Source organism: Procambarus clarkii, chromosome 15 (genome assembly GCF_040958095.1).
Source record: "Procambarus clarkii isolate CNS0578487 chromosome 15, FALCON_Pclarkii_2.0, whole genome shotgun sequence".
Lineage (NCBI taxonomy): Eukaryota > Metazoa > Arthropoda > Malacostraca > Decapoda > Cambaridae > Procambarus > Procambarus clarkii.
Window position 1 is genome coordinate 11,854,713 of NC_091164.1, and position 20,751 is coordinate 11,875,463.

General features: G+C 41.2%; 1 protein-coding gene across 1 annotated transcript in view; it reads right to left on the reverse strand.

Moving 5' to 3' along the window:
* The window catches only part of wge (winged eye), a 60,562-nt gene that overhangs the window by 6,670 nt on the left and 33,141 nt on the right, over window positions 1-20,751 (reverse strand). Inside the window, 9 exon segments of the mRNA XM_069324979.1 lie at window positions 88-255; window positions 668-847; window positions 7,441-8,012; window positions 9,239-9,373; window positions 11,240-11,333; window positions 11,551-11,741; window positions 12,472-12,851; window positions 13,638-13,792; window positions 19,348-19,461. Coding sequence (XP_069181080.1) covers window positions 88-255; window positions 668-847; window positions 7,441-8,012; window positions 9,239-9,373; window positions 11,240-11,333; window positions 11,551-11,741; window positions 12,472-12,851; window positions 13,638-13,792; window positions 19,348-19,461 — 1,989 coding nt within the window.

The window sequence follows — 20,751 nt, forward strand, 5'->3', positions numbered from 1 at the left end:
CCCATCCCCCCTTCTCTACTGAGGATACATTATACTGACAATGAAAAGGAAAAGAAGAAGAAAGCTCTTGTGAGGAGACAAACATACCCTTGGTTCAGTTAGTCTACGTCCTAACCCCTTCGTCTCCTGCGGATGGTAGAACCACTTCACTTTGACTACCATATTTCCTCCCCAAGATTCCCACATGTGTTCAATCCTGCCTATGTATGGTTGATCTGGTTGTCCAGCCGAGAGGAACACAGCACAGTCTTCAACCTATGGATAAAATATACAGTATATTATAAAGTGCAGCTGAGAAAAACCCTTGTGCATGTATTCATAAACATTAAATTAGAATACTGTACAAAATGACAAGAAAATAAGTTCTCCAAAGTGCCTTATCCCTATCCAGATCCCTTCCAAGGGCTATATAGTCATAATGGCTTCGCACTTTCCCCTGATAATTCCCTCCCTTCCCTCCAAAGTGCCTTCTGAAATTGTAATAATGTATACATCTATTTCAATGGGTTTCATCCTAGAGCAACACAACACTTAATTTTTACATATGTTCGTTCATGCCAGAAACACTGAATTTGCTCTGTTACCTGACTGACTATGACAATGTCTACATGAATTATTTACTGCAGCTAACTGAAACTAACGATTAAAATATGCATAAAATACATACCCTTATCATTTCTTTTCCTCTCATAATAGCTTTGAAGTACTCTTTCTTGCCTTTGCCCTTTGCTCCCGGTCTTTTAAAGCCTTTACCGTACCATCGCCACAGCTGACGTTCTGGTAGGAATGGTGCAATCTTGGATTTGCCCGATGGATGTCTCTTCTTCCGCCGTGCCGGGCTCTTAATCTGCACATTGAACTTTTGTTTAATTACATTAATTTTTCCACACAATGTCCAAATTTATTTTTTAAGATTACTCAATACATGTTTAATTTCATCGACAATACAGTATTAAAGATATTAAATCATTCTTCGGATTAATGCAAATATGCACCTGCTAAACAACTGTTTCCATACTATGCAGGATGGAACGGACTTATCACAACTAACGAGAAAATCACTTCTCAATTTGTGCCAAGTAAAATGCTGTAAGTGATGTTTGAAAGGATCAAGTTATGATCTAAATAAGAAAAAAAAAAAAATAAGAAAAAAATATGATCTAATAAGTGGATAAGAAACACAGGATTCATTCTTCAGTCTAATGCCTTCCCTCGGGCAGCAGCTATCAATATTTTTCAAAATTTAGTGCAACTTCTTGAGCCTGGCCTTAGGCCAGGCTTGGGGAGGAAAAGAACTCGTGAGATCCTTTCCAGGCACGAACTGGAAATGCATTCACCATTATGACTCATGCAGGCGATGAGTCACAATAACGTGGCTGAAGTATGTTGACCAGACCACACACTAGAAATTGAAGGGACGACGACGTTTCGGTCCGTCCTGGACCATTCTCAAGTCGATTGTCGACTTGAGAATGGTCCAGGACGGACCGAAACGTCGTCGTCCCTTCAATTTCTAGTGTGTGGTCTGGTCAACATTATGACTCGTCATGTTATCTATATCCATGATAACATTCCAGGAATTCCATGTACTACAAATGATGTCCACACACATTTCTCAAGAATTCCATGTGCTTCAAACGGCACCAAGCTATTTCCCCATCAACCAATTAACGAACAGCTTTGCTTTCAACTGAGTCGGTAGATGGGGATATAAGGCCATCTGACCGCAGCAGCTAGGTGGTCTCAACACAGCTCGGCCAGAAGCAAGACCTTCCCTCTTCTGGCTTAACTGGCAGTCTCACAACATAGCCGCCAGCAGCAACATCTCCCTCTTGCCAGCCTTGGTTGTACCAACCATGACTAGTCTCAGCCGCCATCTGCAATTAACAGCTACACTTTACAGCTCACCTTGTCATGAAACTGTCGTGTCATACAACAACTACCGACTCGACTATTTACATCAAATATTCATCTAGCTACCATACTATGTGAATCATCCAAACTTGTCACTGTTACACAGCCACTACATATGGAAGGAGCAGCAGCAGCAGCTATATGTGGAAGGACCAGCAACAGCAGCTACATGTGGAAGGAGCAGCAGCTACATGTGGACGGAGGAGGAGCAGCAGCAGCTACATGTGGACGGAGGAGGAGCAGCAGCAGCTACATGTGGAATGAACCCCAGCTACAGGTGGAAGAAGCAGCAACAGCTACAAGTGGAAGCAGCAGCAACAGGTATAGACAGAAGGAAAAGATGAAAATGGCAAAAACTGCAATTCAGCTGTAACAGATGTTGCAAGTGACAGGAGACATAGCAAATGTTGTAGAAGCACTGGTTAGAGGCAGAAAGAAGAGCAAGAGGTGATGGAAGATAAGTGGTGTGGATAAAATCAGCTCCTGTGTGGTACAAGTAGCAGCTGCATGGAGCAATCTGTACCATGTTATGTTGGATGGAGAAGCAGTAATGAATTTCATGAAGAACAATTTACTGTAATGGAGACAGACCAGCTAAAAGGTGGTTCAAAAGTACTTTTCACATGTTATGTACTTTATGATAAAATTGCATAGCTGAGTTAATTGTGAATGTATTGATCTGCATCTCCATTCTGACCTTCCTTTTTGGCCAGAAAATAAAACAAGCTCTGTAGAATTGCAGACGTTATGTTGTTTTCTCCCGAGTTCTCAGCAGACACAGACCGAGTCCTCTTAATCTGTGGCCTGTATACTAAGGCCTGTATCCCAGCTTTTTCACCAGGTGGTCAATGTGGGTCAACTGCAGGTTCACAACCTTTGTGAGTTCATCCATTAAAGACATTCTTCCAATATCCTGCTCCAATGAATATTATATTCTGGAGGAATAATATATTTGCTTCCCAATAATTCTCCAAGATACTACCAGTGGACTGGATTGCACTTGGGTGGTTATCTTAACAATGATGATCTCTTTTGATGGGTGTATGCGTGCCATGAAACAGGACTTGCAATGTTGCTGGCTGCGTAGTGCTCCTGCCACTTCTTTAGACAATGCTACAAATAAGTCGTCTCCATTTTGTTTCTAGTTTTCTTCCTTTTACTTCAGCCCCAACTCTTGCCTAAACAAGCATCTGAGTAGGATACCTTTAAGGGGTTTACAACAAGAGCTTTTTCTGCTTGCGACACTCGGATGCTCCCATTCCATGCCCCTTGTGTCCCTGTTCTCATGAGCCTGGCTAGTCAACTGGCAGTCAGCAAGATGCACTACTTGCTGGTCCCCGAGATGCAAATTAGAGCTTGGAAGAGCTAGGAGTTCTTGAATGAGTGTTATGAAGCTCACTCCAGAATGGATTGAGCATTTCTTCAGTGCCTCTTTAGCATACCTTGAAGTGTTTACGGGGCTTAGCGTCCCCGCGGCCGGTCGTCGACCAGGCCTCCTCGTTGCTGGACTGGTCAACCAGGCTGTTTGATGTGGCTGCTCGCAGCCTGACGTACGAATCATAGCTTGGTTGATCCGGTGTCCTGGGAATCATCAGTGTAACATGGAAATACTTGTATTTTACCTGGAGTAGGTTCTGGGAGCTCTACTTCCAAAGCCTGGCCTAGGGCCACTGACTTGACTTGAGAGCTTGGTCCAACAGACTGTTACTAGCAGCAGCTCACATATCCACTGAACGAGGAAATACAGGTAGGAAACGTAGTACTAAAATAAGTCAGAGACATTAAAAGTTATTTTTTCAGTGTCAGAGTAATTAACAAATGGAATGCAATATTCAGTAATGTGTTGGAGACAGACTCTACGCACAATTTCAAATCTAGATATGATACGAGTCCTATAGGCTCAGGAACTTAAACACCAGTTGAGTGACCGTCAAGAGGCGGACCCAAAGAGCCAAAGCTCTTTGGGTCCGCTATAAGATAGTTCAACTCAACTAAGGCTTAAGGAATCATTTGCAGACTTGATTGGCTGTTTCAGTGCTTTACTTTCTATGAACCTTGCAGTTGTCTGTATTGCTTTACTTACTTCCTGGATGTTTTCTCGGTGAGGATGATTATTTTTTGCTTCCTGTGCTTCTGCGAGAGGCCCAGGTTTTGGTCCTGGTCCCCAGTAGATCAACAAGACTCAAAAGACTGGTGTGACTTTATTAGTGAGGAGTTACCTCAGCGAACTATCTTCAGGGAGCCACTGTTCAGCACTTCCAGAAAAGTAGTCAATTCATAGACTTCATTTTTACTGGCTTTTTGTTATCAAAGTACATAATCTAAAAAAAATTTGCACTATTGTATGGCATAGCAATGATTATATTATCAAATCAAATGTCCAGGAAAACCTTGACAAGCTACAGATGTTGGAAAACAAATGATTGTTAGATTTCAATCCCAGCTAATGCAATATGGTGTATTTAGGAACTGGGTAAAGGTATTAAGAAAGAAACTACACCTTAAAGGAAGGCAATTACAAGGAAAGACAAAAACTGACTTCAGCATAATTAAAATACCAGCACTAACACAAAAAAAACACAAATAGAAGCATAAAGGAAGTTGGCAAACTTAGGCAATTTCAGACCAGTAAGCAGCACTATTATTGCATCTACATCTTATGATGCACAATAAGCAGATTGAAACAAAGGAAGTGTATACCATGTGTGGTCAGCAAGTGGAACACACTGAAAGAAAGAGTTGTAGAAGCCACCTTCATCCGCAGTTTCAAGAGCAAAAACAAAACTCGACCATCAAGAGATACAAACCAGCCAAAACAAGCAGGTAAGAAGGGTGGTCTAAGCCTCTCCCTCCACAACAATGCACAATAGAAGGTTTTGCCGATGTTTACCAGATAATGTATTGTTGAAATTGAACTATTTTTCTTAAGTCTTATGTACGGTAATTATTGCAGTACGACAAAATACATCATATTTAGTAGTTTTGACCAGTAATTGAACATTTACTTACCCAACTATCCAAATGGTTGGCCACTAATCCTTTCCTTTGTCCTATTTTGAATCCTTATCCTTGTATCTCTTCAATGTGCTACATAGTCATAATGACTTAATGCTTTCTCCTGATAGTTACCTTACCTTACCTTACCTTACCTACTCTGTGCATTCTTATACAATCGTCACTCCAATTATAATGCCAAAGTTTTGTAAATACCATAAACAAAACATTTATCTCCAAATTTCTCTGTATTAGAATACTAGAGATGTCATAAGAAACACAGTACTGCATTCACATTTCATCAAATCAAATAGAACAATATAAAAACATACAATTTAATAATCATTATCATGCAAACTTCATAAAATCTGAGCTTCTGTTGAAACTCCTTGAACAAGCATCGAGTGTAATGAAACGTCTCTTTCTTGGGAAACTTTGGTGTCACCCTGTTGATATGTGCACTGAAATAGTGCCACACATCACATAAACCCTAAAAGTCCTTAAGAGCCTATTGGAGTATTCATGATTACTTTCACGGAAGAAACAAACCCTCATAAAGGAAGCAAAGGAAAATAGACAGCTTTTTATCTTTACCAAAGATAAACAATACAGCAAACTACTGTGCGAATAATCCAGAAGTTATGTCATACCCCCCTCCCCCCCTAGTTACAGCTGGCCACCACTAGGTTCCTTACACTCCCAGAAAGGGGAGTTTCATTCCATTTACATTGGTTTTCTGGAGGGGTCAGATGGTGGCTGAGGCTAACTGCAGAGAACAGAAAAATGAGACTAGGGAAGGAGAGCTAAGATCAAACCTCTGTAGGGAAAAGACCAGGACAGATAAACCTTACCCAAAGCAACACAGGTCTGACGGGGATCAGGGACACTGACCAGGTAATGAGCCACCAGGACTTTGTTAGACCTCTGAAACCTCTGAGCCTGGATACCAGCCCACAACATTAGAAAAGACAGCAAACTTCTGATCATCACGAGCCTGAGGGTAGATCACGGGCTCGCTAGACTTTATGATACTTCAGATGACTTGAGAAACAAACCTTGGAACAGGGGACAAGGAGACTGCATTAACAAAAAAAAAAAATCCCCCAAAGCAGCTTGGGTCATGCATAAGTAGTGACAGCCACCACTAGACAACAAATTATGAACCTAAGGCCAAACAAAAGGACCCCCTTCAGATGCCAACTCTCTCATTCTTTGCCAGAAGAGGAGAAGGCTGCAGACAAAGAAACTGCCCACCAACACCCTATACAGAACCCAAGAAGGCTCAAGCTGGAGGTAAATAACATACACAAGACAACTTTCGAAACTGTTAAGAGGAAGTACTGTATTAACGTTGAAACCCAACAAAAGTGGCTCCACCAAGGCCGAACAATAAGAGGCAACAGTATTTGGCAAAAGATGCCAATCGACAGACAATGAAGAGGGACAACAACAAAAATGTGTGCCCGGACACCTCATAATACTGCCACAATGAAATATGCAGATGGGAAACTGAACACACCAGGAAGCAATCCTGTCTGTGCAGAGACAACATCAAAGAGTGCCTAAAGGCAGTCCTAAGCACATTCAGCTCGAGATGAACAATTTCCAAAGTCCACATAACAAATGAGGATGTAAATGTGAAGTAAGTAAGTAAGTAAGTATCAAAAGAAGGCACCAAACCAGGTGCATGATGTGAAGCAAACTCTAAAAATTCAAGATAATTAATGGGCCCACACAGGACAGAGTACAAAGGATGACCAAAACTTATCTAGAAAATTTGGGATCCAAAGGTCTGGTGACTCTAGGTGCAGGTCAGGCCACACATGTTTGAGATCACATGAAGGACTGAAAATTGTGTACATGGGGGATCCAGCACCACCACTCCCAGCAGGTGGTGACAGTAATTAGTGGAGTATGGTGTGTAACTACTGGGTGGATCATTTGTGGAGTCACTTGCTGCATTGTTTACCTTATGTGCACCTTTGCAGTTATCTGCTAGTCTTTGCTTCCTTTTTGGGGTTTGTTTCTTCATTGCAGAGTGATATAGAATCCCCTGCTCCCTGTGTCTCTGTGAGGGAGGATGCCAGATTTTGGCTTCTGGACTCTGATAGGCTATTACCAACTCCTAGAGCTGATGTGACGTGTGTGGGTGTGTGCAGCTATTTCAGAGTGGCAACAGAAATGCCACCATTCACACACTCCAGAAATGAATGAGAACATAAGGAATTATGCAGCATACAAAAATGTGCATGGTAATAAAATATGCAAAAAGAAAATAACAAATCAAAGTTCATATATACAGAGTTATATATACGTAAGAACACAGAGCAAATAATTCTGAAAAGTGTAAGTGCATGTGGTGGATAAACTGAATAGCACAGAATGTTGCGCGTGTCAGAGAGGGTTTGAGACTAAGCTAATAAAAATATTGGTCAGTTAAGGAACTAAAAGTGTTAGCACTAAGACCTAATTTGGTTATGTTTTTTATATATTTATATATATATATACTGTATGTAGTTAGATACTACTTACCACTTCCTTTTTAGAAGGTGTGTATTCTGAATCATTATCCTCAGTCTCATCCTCTGATGGGCTCTTTGATGAGGAACTATCCAATTCTGATTCTGATTTCTCTCGGTATGAGGGTCTCCAGGTCTCCCCGAGGGGAGGCGGCGGAGATTTGATCCTCATGGTAAGTTCGTTCACCCCGGGTTCTACGTGTGGTAGAGGCCTATCACCCTCCCGATGTTTGTGTTTGTGTTTAGTTTTGTGTTTATGATGGTGGTGAGGAGATGATTCAGTGTGCTTATGTTTTTTGTGTTTCTTTTTTTCAGTTTTCTTGTTTACCTTCTTATTTCCATTTTCTTCGTTCTCGTTCTTCTTGCTTTTTATATTACCAGAGGTCTTCTTATTTTCCTTCTCCACCTCATTATTTTCATCATTTTGGTTATTAGAAATATTTTCGTTCTCATTGTTATTGCCCGAGAGTGTCCTAGATTTCTTTCCTTTTGATTTAGGAACGTCATCTTTGACATCCGGAAGACTGTCACCTGTTGGTCGTCGTTTCCTTTTGTTCAGACTCATTAGGGGATTTGGGTCATGCTCTGAAGGGAGAAAAAATAAATGGCATCTAGAACTTCACATTTCAAGAAAAGATTACTAGTTGTATAATAATAATAAAATATTGAATTGAAAAAATATCATTATGCTGGATGAATTTGTGAAGTGTTTTACATGTAATGTGAAAAATATATATGTATATATATAATATGTATTCCAACAAATTTCTGTCTCTGGTTTTAACACAAACTTCTTATTACCATCTCATAAGACTACAAAAAAAAATTCACAAATACTGGTTGATACAAGAATCTTATTTACCATTCCCTAACAACATACAGTGTACAGAGATATGCTCAGGATTATGTTGTGAAGAAGTTTTGCTTGAATTAGCTGGCCGTGGATTTAATAGCATTAATCACAGAATGATTCATTCTTACAACATCCTCCTTGTGGCACATTGAGGAATGAGCTGCTGTGCAGAGTACAGTATTACAGTACTATTAATGTAAACCAAAATATATCTCAAACAGTTAGAAACTTGAGGATAAAACCTTTGGTGTTGCTAATCTACAAAAGTTCTCGTTATGATGTACAATTACGTCATCACCAACTGCTAAATCTTTAGTAGCCTCAAGCTCGCTCTTTCTCATCCCATTTCTTCATTTAGGCTACTTAACCACTGAAACAATTCTTGTTCACTGTACCAATTACAACTACAGTACCTTCAATAAAAACACAAACCATTTTGTTTCGGTTTCAATATAACTACCTGCTTTTCTCCCATTAACTGCATATTCTGTGAAAAGAGATTTTTGCCATGTTATCCAGATAATAAACGTCAGCATTAAGATCCAGTTATTATTTTCCATTCATTCTACAGGGCGTTTCAAAATTCCAGACTCACGAACAGATTTAAATAACTACAGTATTTAACTATATTTCATTAAAGATCCAAAATGTATACAATGAAGTTGCATACTTAGGTAAATTTTGTCACATATTATTAATAATTTTGGCACTCTTGCTCCCAATGTTTTCCCCTTAGCTTGTCAATAATGGTACAGTACAGTATTTACTACTTATAAACTACTATTTTGATATGTCCTTAAAGGGAAAACTCACAGGGGGTAAGATCTAGATTCATATAGTCACACATTTTCTTCTATCATACGAAACTGAAAGAGTTTAAATTAACTCTAAATATCCGAGTCCATATTTTTGAGACACCCTGTCTTACACAACAAAGGTTAAGTCTGTATTAGCTTACCAAGGATTGGAAACTCCGGGGGTAGAAGGCGAATATCATCCACATGGATTTTACCGGCATCACCGTCATCAAACTCGACATTCACTAAATTATGGTTGGCTTCGTGTGCTGGAGACGTAGAGGCAGCTATTGAACCTGCCGACAATTTTATAAACACATTTATCTAGAGCTCTATGCTGTTTTATATGTAAAATATTTTAGTGACAAAAAAATACCAACAAACTTGTCTACTTCGATCACCTTCATCTCAAACTTTGATTACCTTCATCTTGGCTATAAGAGGTAACAAAAACGGTAACACCTTGTCACGTACATTACCTCTGCAAGTGAACACACTGACTGCAATATTTATAAGATATAAAAGTTGATGTGATGTTGGCATGATGAAACGAAGCATGAATATATGTAAAAGGCTGGAAAGATGAAGCAGTAACTTGGTGCTGAGATCAGCAGCTATGGCTGTAGAAAGACACACCCAGTGTAGCAGGAAGCAATAGGATTAGCAGGAAGCTAAAGGAATAACAGAAATCGATTGAAGTAGCAGGAATCAACATGACGCTTCATGAGTAGCAAGGAGCAATAGGAGTAGCAAGGAGTGACCACTAGCAAGGATCAACAGGAGTAGCAGGGAGCAATAGAAGTAGCAAAGAGCATCATAAGTAGCAAGGAGCATCAGTAGTATTAGGGAGCATCACGAGTAGCAGGGAGCAATAGGAGTAGCAGGGAGCAACACGAGTAGCAGGGAGCAATAGGAGTAGCAGGGAGCAATAGGAGTAGCTAGGAGTGACAACTAGCAAGCATCAACATGAGTAGCAAGAAGCAGAAGTAGCAGGGATCAACAGGAAGAGCAGGGAACAACAGGAGTAGCAGGGATCAACAGTAGCAGCAAGGATCAACAGTAGCAGCAGGGATCAACAGGAATAGCAGGGATCAACACAAGTAGCAGGGATCAACAGGAATAGCAGGGATCAACAGGAGTAGCAGGGATCAACAGTAGCAGCAAGGATCAACAGTAGCAGCAGGGATCAACAGGAGTAGCAGGGATCAACAGGAATAGCAGGGATCAACAGGAGTAGCAGGGATCAACAGGAATAGCAGGGATCAACAGTAGCAGCAAGGATCAACAGTAGCAGCAGGGATCAACAGGAATAGCAGGGATCAACACGAGTAGCAGGGATCAACAGGAGTAGCAGGGATCAACAGGAGTAGCAGGGATCAACAGGAATAGCAGGGATCAACAGGAGTAGCAGGGATCAGGAATAGCAGGGATCAACAGGAATAGCAGGGATCAACAGTAGCAGCAAGGATCAACACGAGTAGCAGGGATCAACACGAGTAGCAGGGATCAACAGGAGTAGCAGGGATCAACAGGAGTAGCAGGGATCAACAGGAATAGCAGGGATCAACAGGAGTAGCAGGGATCAACAGGTATAGCAGGGATCAACAGGAGTAGCAGGGATCAACAGTAGCAGCAGGGATCAACAGGAGTAGCAGGGATCAACAGGAGTAGCAGGGAGCAACATATGTAGCAGGGATCAACAGGAATAGCAGGGAGCAACAGGAGCAGCAGGGAACATTTTATAGTTAAATCTAATTATATTACTGTATTCATGTTATTATTAGTACACTGTAACTAGATATATTCTGCATCATTTGTATTCACTGTCAGTTCAGTTATATTATGAATAATTGTATTCATAAATGCATAACATCTTTCAATATTTGTATAATTTATTATAATTATTATTATTATTAATAAAATAGGGTCAGACTGAGGAAGCAAGCAGGTGTATGGGGGTCTAAAATTGAAGAACTGTATTGATTTGCACAAGAAAGTTTGGAGGAGCTATTAAACCCGAAATGTAACTGGTTGCTGGCATTGTGTATTAAATATTGCCTATCAGAGGGGCTTGCATGAAATATCAAACCCCTTTTATTCTAAGAGCTTACATTCCTAGTGAGGTAGGCTGGACTACAAGCTACTAGACTTTATCCACACACCTGGATAAAGAGCACGATACTGCTGCGACCAGAAGGCACATACACGAGTTCCCTCGGCAAGAAATCTGGTGGTGCCGGGTTTCACTTCCTTCCACTGAAATATACAAGGCATGAATGCAGAATGCCCATTAAGCCTGTGATCCAACTCGGGGTAACGAATGTTCACACCAGTGAGAATTTATTTTTTATCATAACATCTACTTCCTTTATGGTGAAGGTCATTAAGATGCACAAAATGATTTGAAGTCGATTCATTATATGGAAGCCTCAATCAAGATGAAGTTTAAAGAACATAGCTCGAGCAAACTTACCGACTGTTCTAGTAATTCTTCCCTACAGTAGATGTGTGGACGTGAACCTCGTTCACCATCAATGACAACACCATATACATCAGGAGGTCTAATGGGGACTACATTCCCTGCGTACAGTAATCCATCTTGTAGCACCAGTACTCTTGCCTTATCCACCAGATCACCAACCTCTATAACACATACACTTGGCTCTGTTATAGAGAAAATACAACTTATGAACATTCTACAAGGCTATTTATAAGACTTTTAATAATTCTTAATATTATCATGTAACCTGTCTTGAAATTTAGTTGAAAAAATTTATTACCCAATAACCTATTTATTACCCAATAACCTATTAGATAATGTCTGTAGTCATTCATAACTGAAGAAGAAAGGCAAGGAAATATAAGTAACACTGGACTTTCAGTGATTGTATGATCAGAAATATCATAAATTATAAAGGGCCTATAAGAATCTGTTTAGTGAATATTGAAATTACAGCCCACCTGTATCAAAAGAAAAATTGAATCTTGTAATTAAATTCCTCACAAACAAAAAGACATTATTGCATTGCATGAAATTTAAAGGGAAAATTTTTTGCCTTTTTCCTGTCACATTTCTGGAAGCAAGGGATAGAACTGATATATCTATCTATATCTATCTATCTATCTATCTCTCTCTCTCTCTCTCTCTCTCTCTCTGAGTGATGGGTAGGTGTGGGTGTGACTAATGTGGCTGCTTGTAAATGGTGTATGCAGAAGCATACATCATTTTACAAGGAAATGATCCTTATCCTTATGAGTTTATTCTTGCATTGCATGCAGTACTAATGTACTTTATACCCACATTCTGCTTTCAGAGGTTAGTAAAGTTTAATCAGCTCTTTTCAACTGTAAAAAAAAAAAAAAAAAGTCTTTCCACTATATTCACATCCCTTACCTGGTGTCTGCATAGTGGGTCTTTGAGTATCATTTGTGGTTGTGGTGGAAGTAGTTGTGGTGGTTGTGGCAGCAGTGGTAGTAGTGGTGGTGGTAGTGGTGGTGGTGGTGGTGGTTGTTGCAGCAGTCGTCGTTGTTGTTGTTGTGCCAGCCATGGTGGTAGTTGTGGTAGTATCAGTGGAAGAGGTGGTTGCATCCACAGACGTTGACGCTGAAGAAGGGGGGTCCGCCTCGCCAGCTGTGGTGTGCTGAGTAGTCTCGTGGTCACTGCTTGAGGACTCTGCACCTGCGTCTTGAGTTTCATCCTTGTCTTCTCTATCTTTCTCATCCTCCGACTCATCATGCTCAGCAGCGGCCATAGTCGAGTGCTTCTTGAGTGATCTGGTTTTAAAATCATCTCTGATATACTTCTGAACTCATGTCTTTAAACACATGTAGGTATGTAATACACAAATTGAAAAATGTATGTATGGATTTTTGTCTACATACATTGTGCACTTGTATGTCTATATTCCAAAATTTAGAGCAGGAAATGACTACGAGGGCTAGACTCGTAGAGGCTTGATTGGATTCCAGGAAACAGAAAAAAATTTAATATGTCAAAAGACAAAAATAAGTGACTTTATAGATGCCCATTCTGAAGACAAAAATTTTAAATTGTGGGAGTGCCAAGACATTTTACCAGATGTGGAATAATTAAGGTTGATGATCAGAATACAGTACATGCATTCACTCAGCATTGATGATGATGATGGGATGAACAAATCCGCAAGGGCCGTGATGAGGGTTTGAACCTACGCGCGGGATGTTCCCACAGCTGCACCTTAACCAACTGTTCCAAGACATGGTTAAAAGAATTGCAACCTGGAGTGCTACTGGAGTGCAACCTGGAGTGCCCTCACTAGAATCCTGAAGCTTCTCTGAAGCCCATCGGGGTTTCACACAATTCTTCGGGATCCTAGTGAGGGCAGTAGCACTCCAAGTTGCAATTCTTTTAACCATGTTGTGGCACAGTTGACTAAGGCGCAGCTGGGAACATCCCGTGCATAGGTTCGAACCCTCATCACGGCCTTTGTGGTTCTGTTCATTTGATATATCATGCTATTGTGATATCTGTGTGTAATGATGGGATGAAAATATTAGCATACAAAATTTCATGATCTTAACCTGTAAAGAGCTTCCATATGTGACTGTTTCTCTGCAGCAGATTTTCGTTTTTCTTTATCTCTGAGCATGGCTCTTCTGGTAAGGGATGTACGTCCTCGTGGGCATCCTCTCTTTCTCGCACCCCTCAGTGCATCGGCATTACTTACACACATTGTCTGAAAGAAAGAATTTTCTTTTTATCAAGTTTCAACTTCATTTCCCACAAATAAAGGTGGAATTAGGTATCTTACATGGAGTATTATAATTTGAATACATAGCCCAGACCAGAATAGTTATTACAAAAATGCACAGCATTTATTTGTCCATGTTTATTTATTTTTTAATTTATTTATTTATATATATATATATATATAAATATATATATATATATATATATATATATATATATATATATATATATATATATATATATATATATATATATATATATATACAGTATATATATATACAGTATATATATATACAGTACAAGAGTTCTTCCATTCTTGTACAGCCACTAGCACGCATAGAGTTTTGGACAAGTCCTTAATCCTAATTTTCACACACAAACATCTGCAGGAAGCAGTCTGTAGCAGCTGTGTAACTTCCAGGTACTTTTTACTGCTAGGTGAACAGGTCATCAGGGTGAAAGAAACTCTGCCCATTTGTTTTCACCTCTGCCAGGGATCGAATCCGGTCTCTTAGGACTACGAACCCCGAGTGTTGTCCACTCAGCCGTCAGGCCCCAACCCCACCCAATATTATATCACTGTTTATACCTGTCTTTGTTTTGCATACAAATTTTGTCTCCTACTCATGCAAATTAAATTAGCTAAAACTAATATACAGTATACTTATACAAAATTACATAGGAAACTGTAGAAGGCCTATTGGGCCCATTTCAGTTTTTAAGTTTGTTTTGGAATAAATACGTAATCAGGAAATACTACAGTATATGTGTAACCTATGACTGAAATACACTACTGTTGCCTAGTTACCTGCGCCATAAACCAATAACCCTGTTTTCAAACCAGTATTTACCCAGTTGTTTTCAAAATCTAAACTTATTTAACTTGTATCCATCACTATACGCTAAATTTTGTGTTGATATATTTAGCAATTTATTAATATTGCTCTTGTAATCGGTATATTTTTCATCCCTCCTTCAATTTTAACTTATCTTGCTTTACAAATGGCTACTGTGATTATTGATTAAAGCCATTTTCCCATAATAGACATTAAGCTAATTGGCCATAAATGAGCTTTCAATATGAAATATACTTCGGTGATTACTTAAAGATCATTGTTTTAGAAAACCACAGTGTCATTGGTGTAAAATATCAGTTGACATGGATAACGACCAATGGTTCTCACGATGTGTTTGATGTTCTCTATTACTAAGCATCATTAACAGAAATAAAATATATAAAGAAAACTATTATACTACAATGAGCATTATTAAAAAAAACAATGTTGAATGTAATGAAACACCATTTTCTGGGTGAGACCCAGAGGCTCCCCAGAGCTATCCAGGACGACATGGTAATGCCAGACTTTGGCATCAGTCACGTGTATGGAGTTCTATGGGCCTACCAGGGATCACACGCAAGAACCTGGCCCCCTCAGAAAAGGAACGAGGAGCAATGGCCTAAAGAAACCCCTGTGTGGTTAGAAGCATTCTATGTCTGCCATCGACTGGGTCAGGCACCCAGAAAGGTAAGCGTTCCAAAACAAACCCCTATTCTGGTGAAAATTGAGACGAAAAGCCGAACAAGTGGATAGAACTCCCCCTAACAGAAACAGGCAAACGAGTATGACATCACACATTGCCACACGGCTGTCTGCGCAACTCCCCCCTCCCCGGTAAGGGAAAGGGGAGCCACAGACTCCCGCTCCGGCAATCCATCTCTCAGTTCTGAGGCTGGACATCAAAACACGTGAAAAACCACCGATTGGGGGGGGGGGGAGGGAGGGTTGCCGGGGAGCCTCCGGGTCTCACCCAGAAAATGCCGTTTCATTACATTCAACGCTGGTTTTCTAGGAGGAGCCCCATCGGCTCCCCAGAGCTACCTAATCCAAAGATGAAAAGAAGAGGGACCTAACCTGGGAGGCAGAAGACGCACACACCCCCAACGCGTAGCATCTCTGCCAGTGCCGCACAAGACAAGGTGACAGTATGTGGCAAGATGACGGCCCTAAACCTCCACAAGAGAAGGACCAGACCACGCCAAGAAAACATAGCAAACTGAAGAAGGGATAGAAAGAAAAAGGAAGGATTGCTAAAGAAAACCACACACTGCCGCCAAGACGAAGCACGCAGGTGGGACATCATCAACGAAGCCACCTGACCACCAACAAATGGCGAGATACTCGAGGCAGAACCGAACCAGCCCCGCCACGAGCCGATCGAACACAGGAAGAGGCGAAGCCATGGAAAAACCTCGGGTGCAACCACCGAGCAAGCAGAGCCAGAACCCAAGCCAGCCAGGAATGAGAAGGAACGTCTGCCGTACAGAAAACTTCCTCATGCCAGCGAGCTCGCCAGGAGATCGGAGACACTGTGGTTCCGATGTCTGACTCATGAAAAGTGACACCGCGAGATGCGGAAAATGCCAACTGGCAGGGTAAGCCAGGAAATCAGGAACCCAAACCCGGCAAGCCGTGAAAGAACCAAACATAGGGGCGGTGCAAAAGCAGGGAACTGAACATGGACAAAGTCCAACCTAGGAGTAAGAGAGTCAAGAAGTACATACAAAACCACACAACAATGTGTACCGAGAGGGTCGAGGTAACATTAGAACTATTACATCCCATGATACTTAGTTATCACAACACAAACAAGTGTAAACGAACTTGTACAGGGCTCCTCGCAGACGTCAAGCCCTGATGAGTAACCTACATGCAAAACAATCCAACTACCCCTCACATAGCACCCTGCAGGACAAATGACCGGAATTGGATACAGTATAACAAGCCATACGGACTAGAAAAACAGCCCCAGCACCAGCATCTAGGGACAAGAGCGTAGAAGGAAGATGAGGAACGAGGAAGACAAGCAGCAACAAGAACAAATGGGACAGGACCAACAACACAGAGGCCATGTCGATGTCAGGAGATTGACAGTCGAGAGGCGGAACTGAAGAGCCAAAACTCAACCCCCCGCAAGCACAACTAGGTGAGGACAACGAGGCGAATAGAGAATCGAAGGAATATGGAAGGGCTAAGCCAGGCACTGCAAGACAGTCAAGGAATAAGTGACCAAAATAAGACCACGAAAGACGTGGCCGTGCCCCACTGTGTAACAAATAACACAGAGTGTTAGTGGAGTTCATGTACCATGCATCCCCACACCCATCCAGTGGGCAGCAGTGGGAAGGGTCACAGAGGCACACAATGGGCTCAGAAACTGAACCCACAATTCACTGAGCCAAGCAAGTTACAATCTTAAGGAGCTAGTTACAAAATTCAGTATAAGTCGCCACAGACCAACAAAGAAAACCACAGGAAGAAGGATGCAAGGGGTCAAACAAAATGCCACAACCAACCCCCAACACGCACGCAAAAACCACGAACCAGCGCCGAAAGAGATGCCTCACGGCATAAACTCACCTGCAGAGCGTAGGCACGAACATGTCACGACACATCGTAGCCGAGAATATTCCGGGAGCACCACCAATGGAATAAGGCCAGAGCTGCACATGCAAGAGAAAAGTAGGGTAGAGGCGAACACAGCGCCAAACACCCGAATGCAGAGAAAACTAGGTGCCCTCCCCATATTTGTAATCCAGAACACCCCCCAGTATCTACGGGGCACGAACTGGAGAGAAGAGAGGAGCGAGAGAGGCGAAGCTCCCGAGAGAAAAAGGATGCAGAACACCAGTACTTGTGTACACCGTCCATAACAAAACAAACTCCCATGGCACATGCGCAGGACGCATGAAGTTCAAACTGCACAACCCTGCCCGGCGGGGAGGGCGCCAACGAGGATTATTGAAGGAATATTAGCAGTGCCTAGACAGAGCACGGAGAGAAGATATAATGACAAAAGAACAAGACCCTAAGACGACAGACGTTGCAATAATGCGGGAAGAGGCGAAGACCTCCCTGAACCCTAGAGATCTTACAGAAGCAAGCACAATATCACGAAGGCTCATAAAGGCACAGTCACACCCGAGACTGGGTAACTGAGTCACAAACAAGCAACAAAACTCACTGAACTCTGGGTCGAAAGTGCCACCGACCCCACAGGCAGCAGACGGAGGCAAAAACAGGGAGAGTCACCCTGAGACAAGGGGACAGAGCAACCCTCGAACTAGCACAAAGCGAGGGGGAACTCAGGAGTCACATCCATCAGACTCACGCGCCCCATGGGAATTCCCAGGGTCCTGAGACGGAACTCGTGCTCAGGAAAGCCCAGGCAGGGTACTGCTAACTGGCGCCCAAGTCTATGCAACAACCTTCTAAGAACTGAACCCCCAGGACGTGTACACTCACAGAGACCAAGCAGGGGGAACCACCAGAAGAAGAAGAGTACTCAGCACACAGGGGGCAAGAACCAAGGCATGCCTGGTGGGGGCACCAGGCAGGCAAACAAAAAAGAAAAAGAGAACCCTGCAAGAGGACAGCGTACCCAGGCAGAACAGAGCTGGCCGCTTCGATTGGTGAAAACAAGCTGCACAGTACCCTGTGCCCCTACCAGTGCAAACTGCCGCCTACCCTAAGGTGAACAAAGAAAACAAAACACCCAAATACACAAAGGGCTGAAAATCAAACAGTTAACGGCCTAGCAGAGGCAGAACCCAAGGAACTTGTGGAAGGTGGCCCCAAGCCCCAAGGGCAGTATTTACTGGGCACCTAGGGAAGGAAATCCTAGGCGCATACAGCCCGAGTATTGAAGAATCACTCCTGGCTCATGCACCACCTAGAAGATAGTCACCACACACAAGGCACAATAGTGCTGAAACAACCACTCGAGCCCGAGCACACGACTGTTGCCTATAGCATCAGCCTCAGAACTGAGAAGTGGATTGCCGGCATGGGGGGTCTAGGGCTCCAACTTCCCGCTACCGGGGAGGGGGGAGCTGCGCAGACAGCAGCGCGGCGACGTGTGACGTCATACTCGTTTGCCCGTTTCTGTTAGGGGAGTTCTATCCTCTTGTACGGCTTTTCGTCGCAATTTTCACTACAATAGGGGGTTTGTTTTGGGATGCTTATCTTTCTGGGTTTCCTGACCCGGTCGATGGCAGACATAGAATGCTTCTAACCACAGGGGGGGTTTCTATAGGCCATTGCTCCTCGTGCCTCTTCTGAGGGGGGGGGGGGGGCCAGGTTCTGGCACGTGGTCCCCGGTGGGCCCACAGAACTCCATACACATGACTGATGCCAAAGTCTGACATTAGCATATCAGCCTGGATAGCTCTGGGAGCCAATGGGGCTCCCCCCAGAAAATTTATTGAATTCCAATCAATATACAATAAAATTACGAAAAAGCTATAATTTTTTTTTTAAACTACACATATGAAGAGAAATAAAAATAAATATATAAATATATAAATATACATATACTGTATAATTATATGTATATTTACACTATAGAAATATAAAATATACATCTTGTGACCACTCCCTAAGTATAATATTTCGGTTAACATCCCTTGCTTACATACTTGCATGTAAACTTTACAAAAAAGAATAGCATAACAAAATTTTATTTTCCAAGCTATCAACTTACAGTCTTATGATCGTCCTCATCTTCAGACTGATCCTTAGAAGTGTCCGTGTTTGAAGACAACTTGTAGTGTGAGTGAGGCGCAGCTTCTTCATCCTCCTGCCCAACCTCTCGCACCTGTTATGTGGAGAACAAGATGTACCGTGTTATGTACAATATCAGAGCTTTTGATATGGTCAGCAACTGTAATATTCTTCCAGTCTTCAGTTACATAATCTGCTGTAATTGTTTAGTTTTTAATAAAATGAATTTTCTTTCTTTTTAACATTTAAAATTGAATTTAAAACAAGATTTATATACAAAAAACACCAATAATAGTAATGTTTGCATCGTACATTAACAATTAAGAATAAGAGGGAAGAAGTACAAGACTTTAACAAGATGCACTCCCCCCCCCCCCTTTCACATTGCAAGTCACGGTTCACGACTTCGACTTCCCACCATTAACTGTGTACAGTAACACAAATCAAATTGTAGCAAGATTTAGGACATGGCTCACAAATTTAATTCTTAAATTCATTTATACGAGCCAAAAGCTTTATATTCTGTGAACGTACAGTGTATGATATCCATTATAGGGATAAAGCATGTTGGATAAATCTTTTCTCATGTCCATTTATAAACAATTTCAATTTAATTTTATTTATGTAAATTATTTAGGTGATATGAGCTTTCATAAATGCCAAGATATTAATCCAATAATGGAAAAAATACTCGGGAACAATGAAGGGACCGTTAATAAGCCGCCGGCTTCTCATCCGTGCAGAGATCCCTGCAGATGAAGGACCTCAGATAAATTGTATCATGAAGGATAAACCAACCATGATGCCAACAATGTTTGGAAGGGGACCCCCCCTCCCCCTTCCAAACAGTAACACCTTTCCTACTCCTCCTCCCCCACCCTCCTCCTCATTGCTTTCCATATGCCAACAAAGAGTCATCAATAAAGGTAAGCTATAACTTGTACATATTATACAGTAATACAAAATATGTGTGGGTGTGTGTGTGTTATGTATGAAATGTATTTTGAAGTTAATTTGTTTGAGAGTGGAACGGATTAATTCAATTTACATTATTTCTTATGGGAAAATTCATTTCGAGTTACGACCCGTCTCCAGGAACGGATTAAATTTGTAAATAGATGCAAGTACAACTGAAGATACATGGATGGATATATGGATATATGGATATATGATATATATATATATATATATATATATATATATATATATATATATATATATATATATATATATATATATATATACATATATATATATATACATATATATATATATATATATATATATATATATATATATATAATATATATATATATACATATATATATATATGTATATATATATATGTATATATATATATACATATATATATATATATACATAT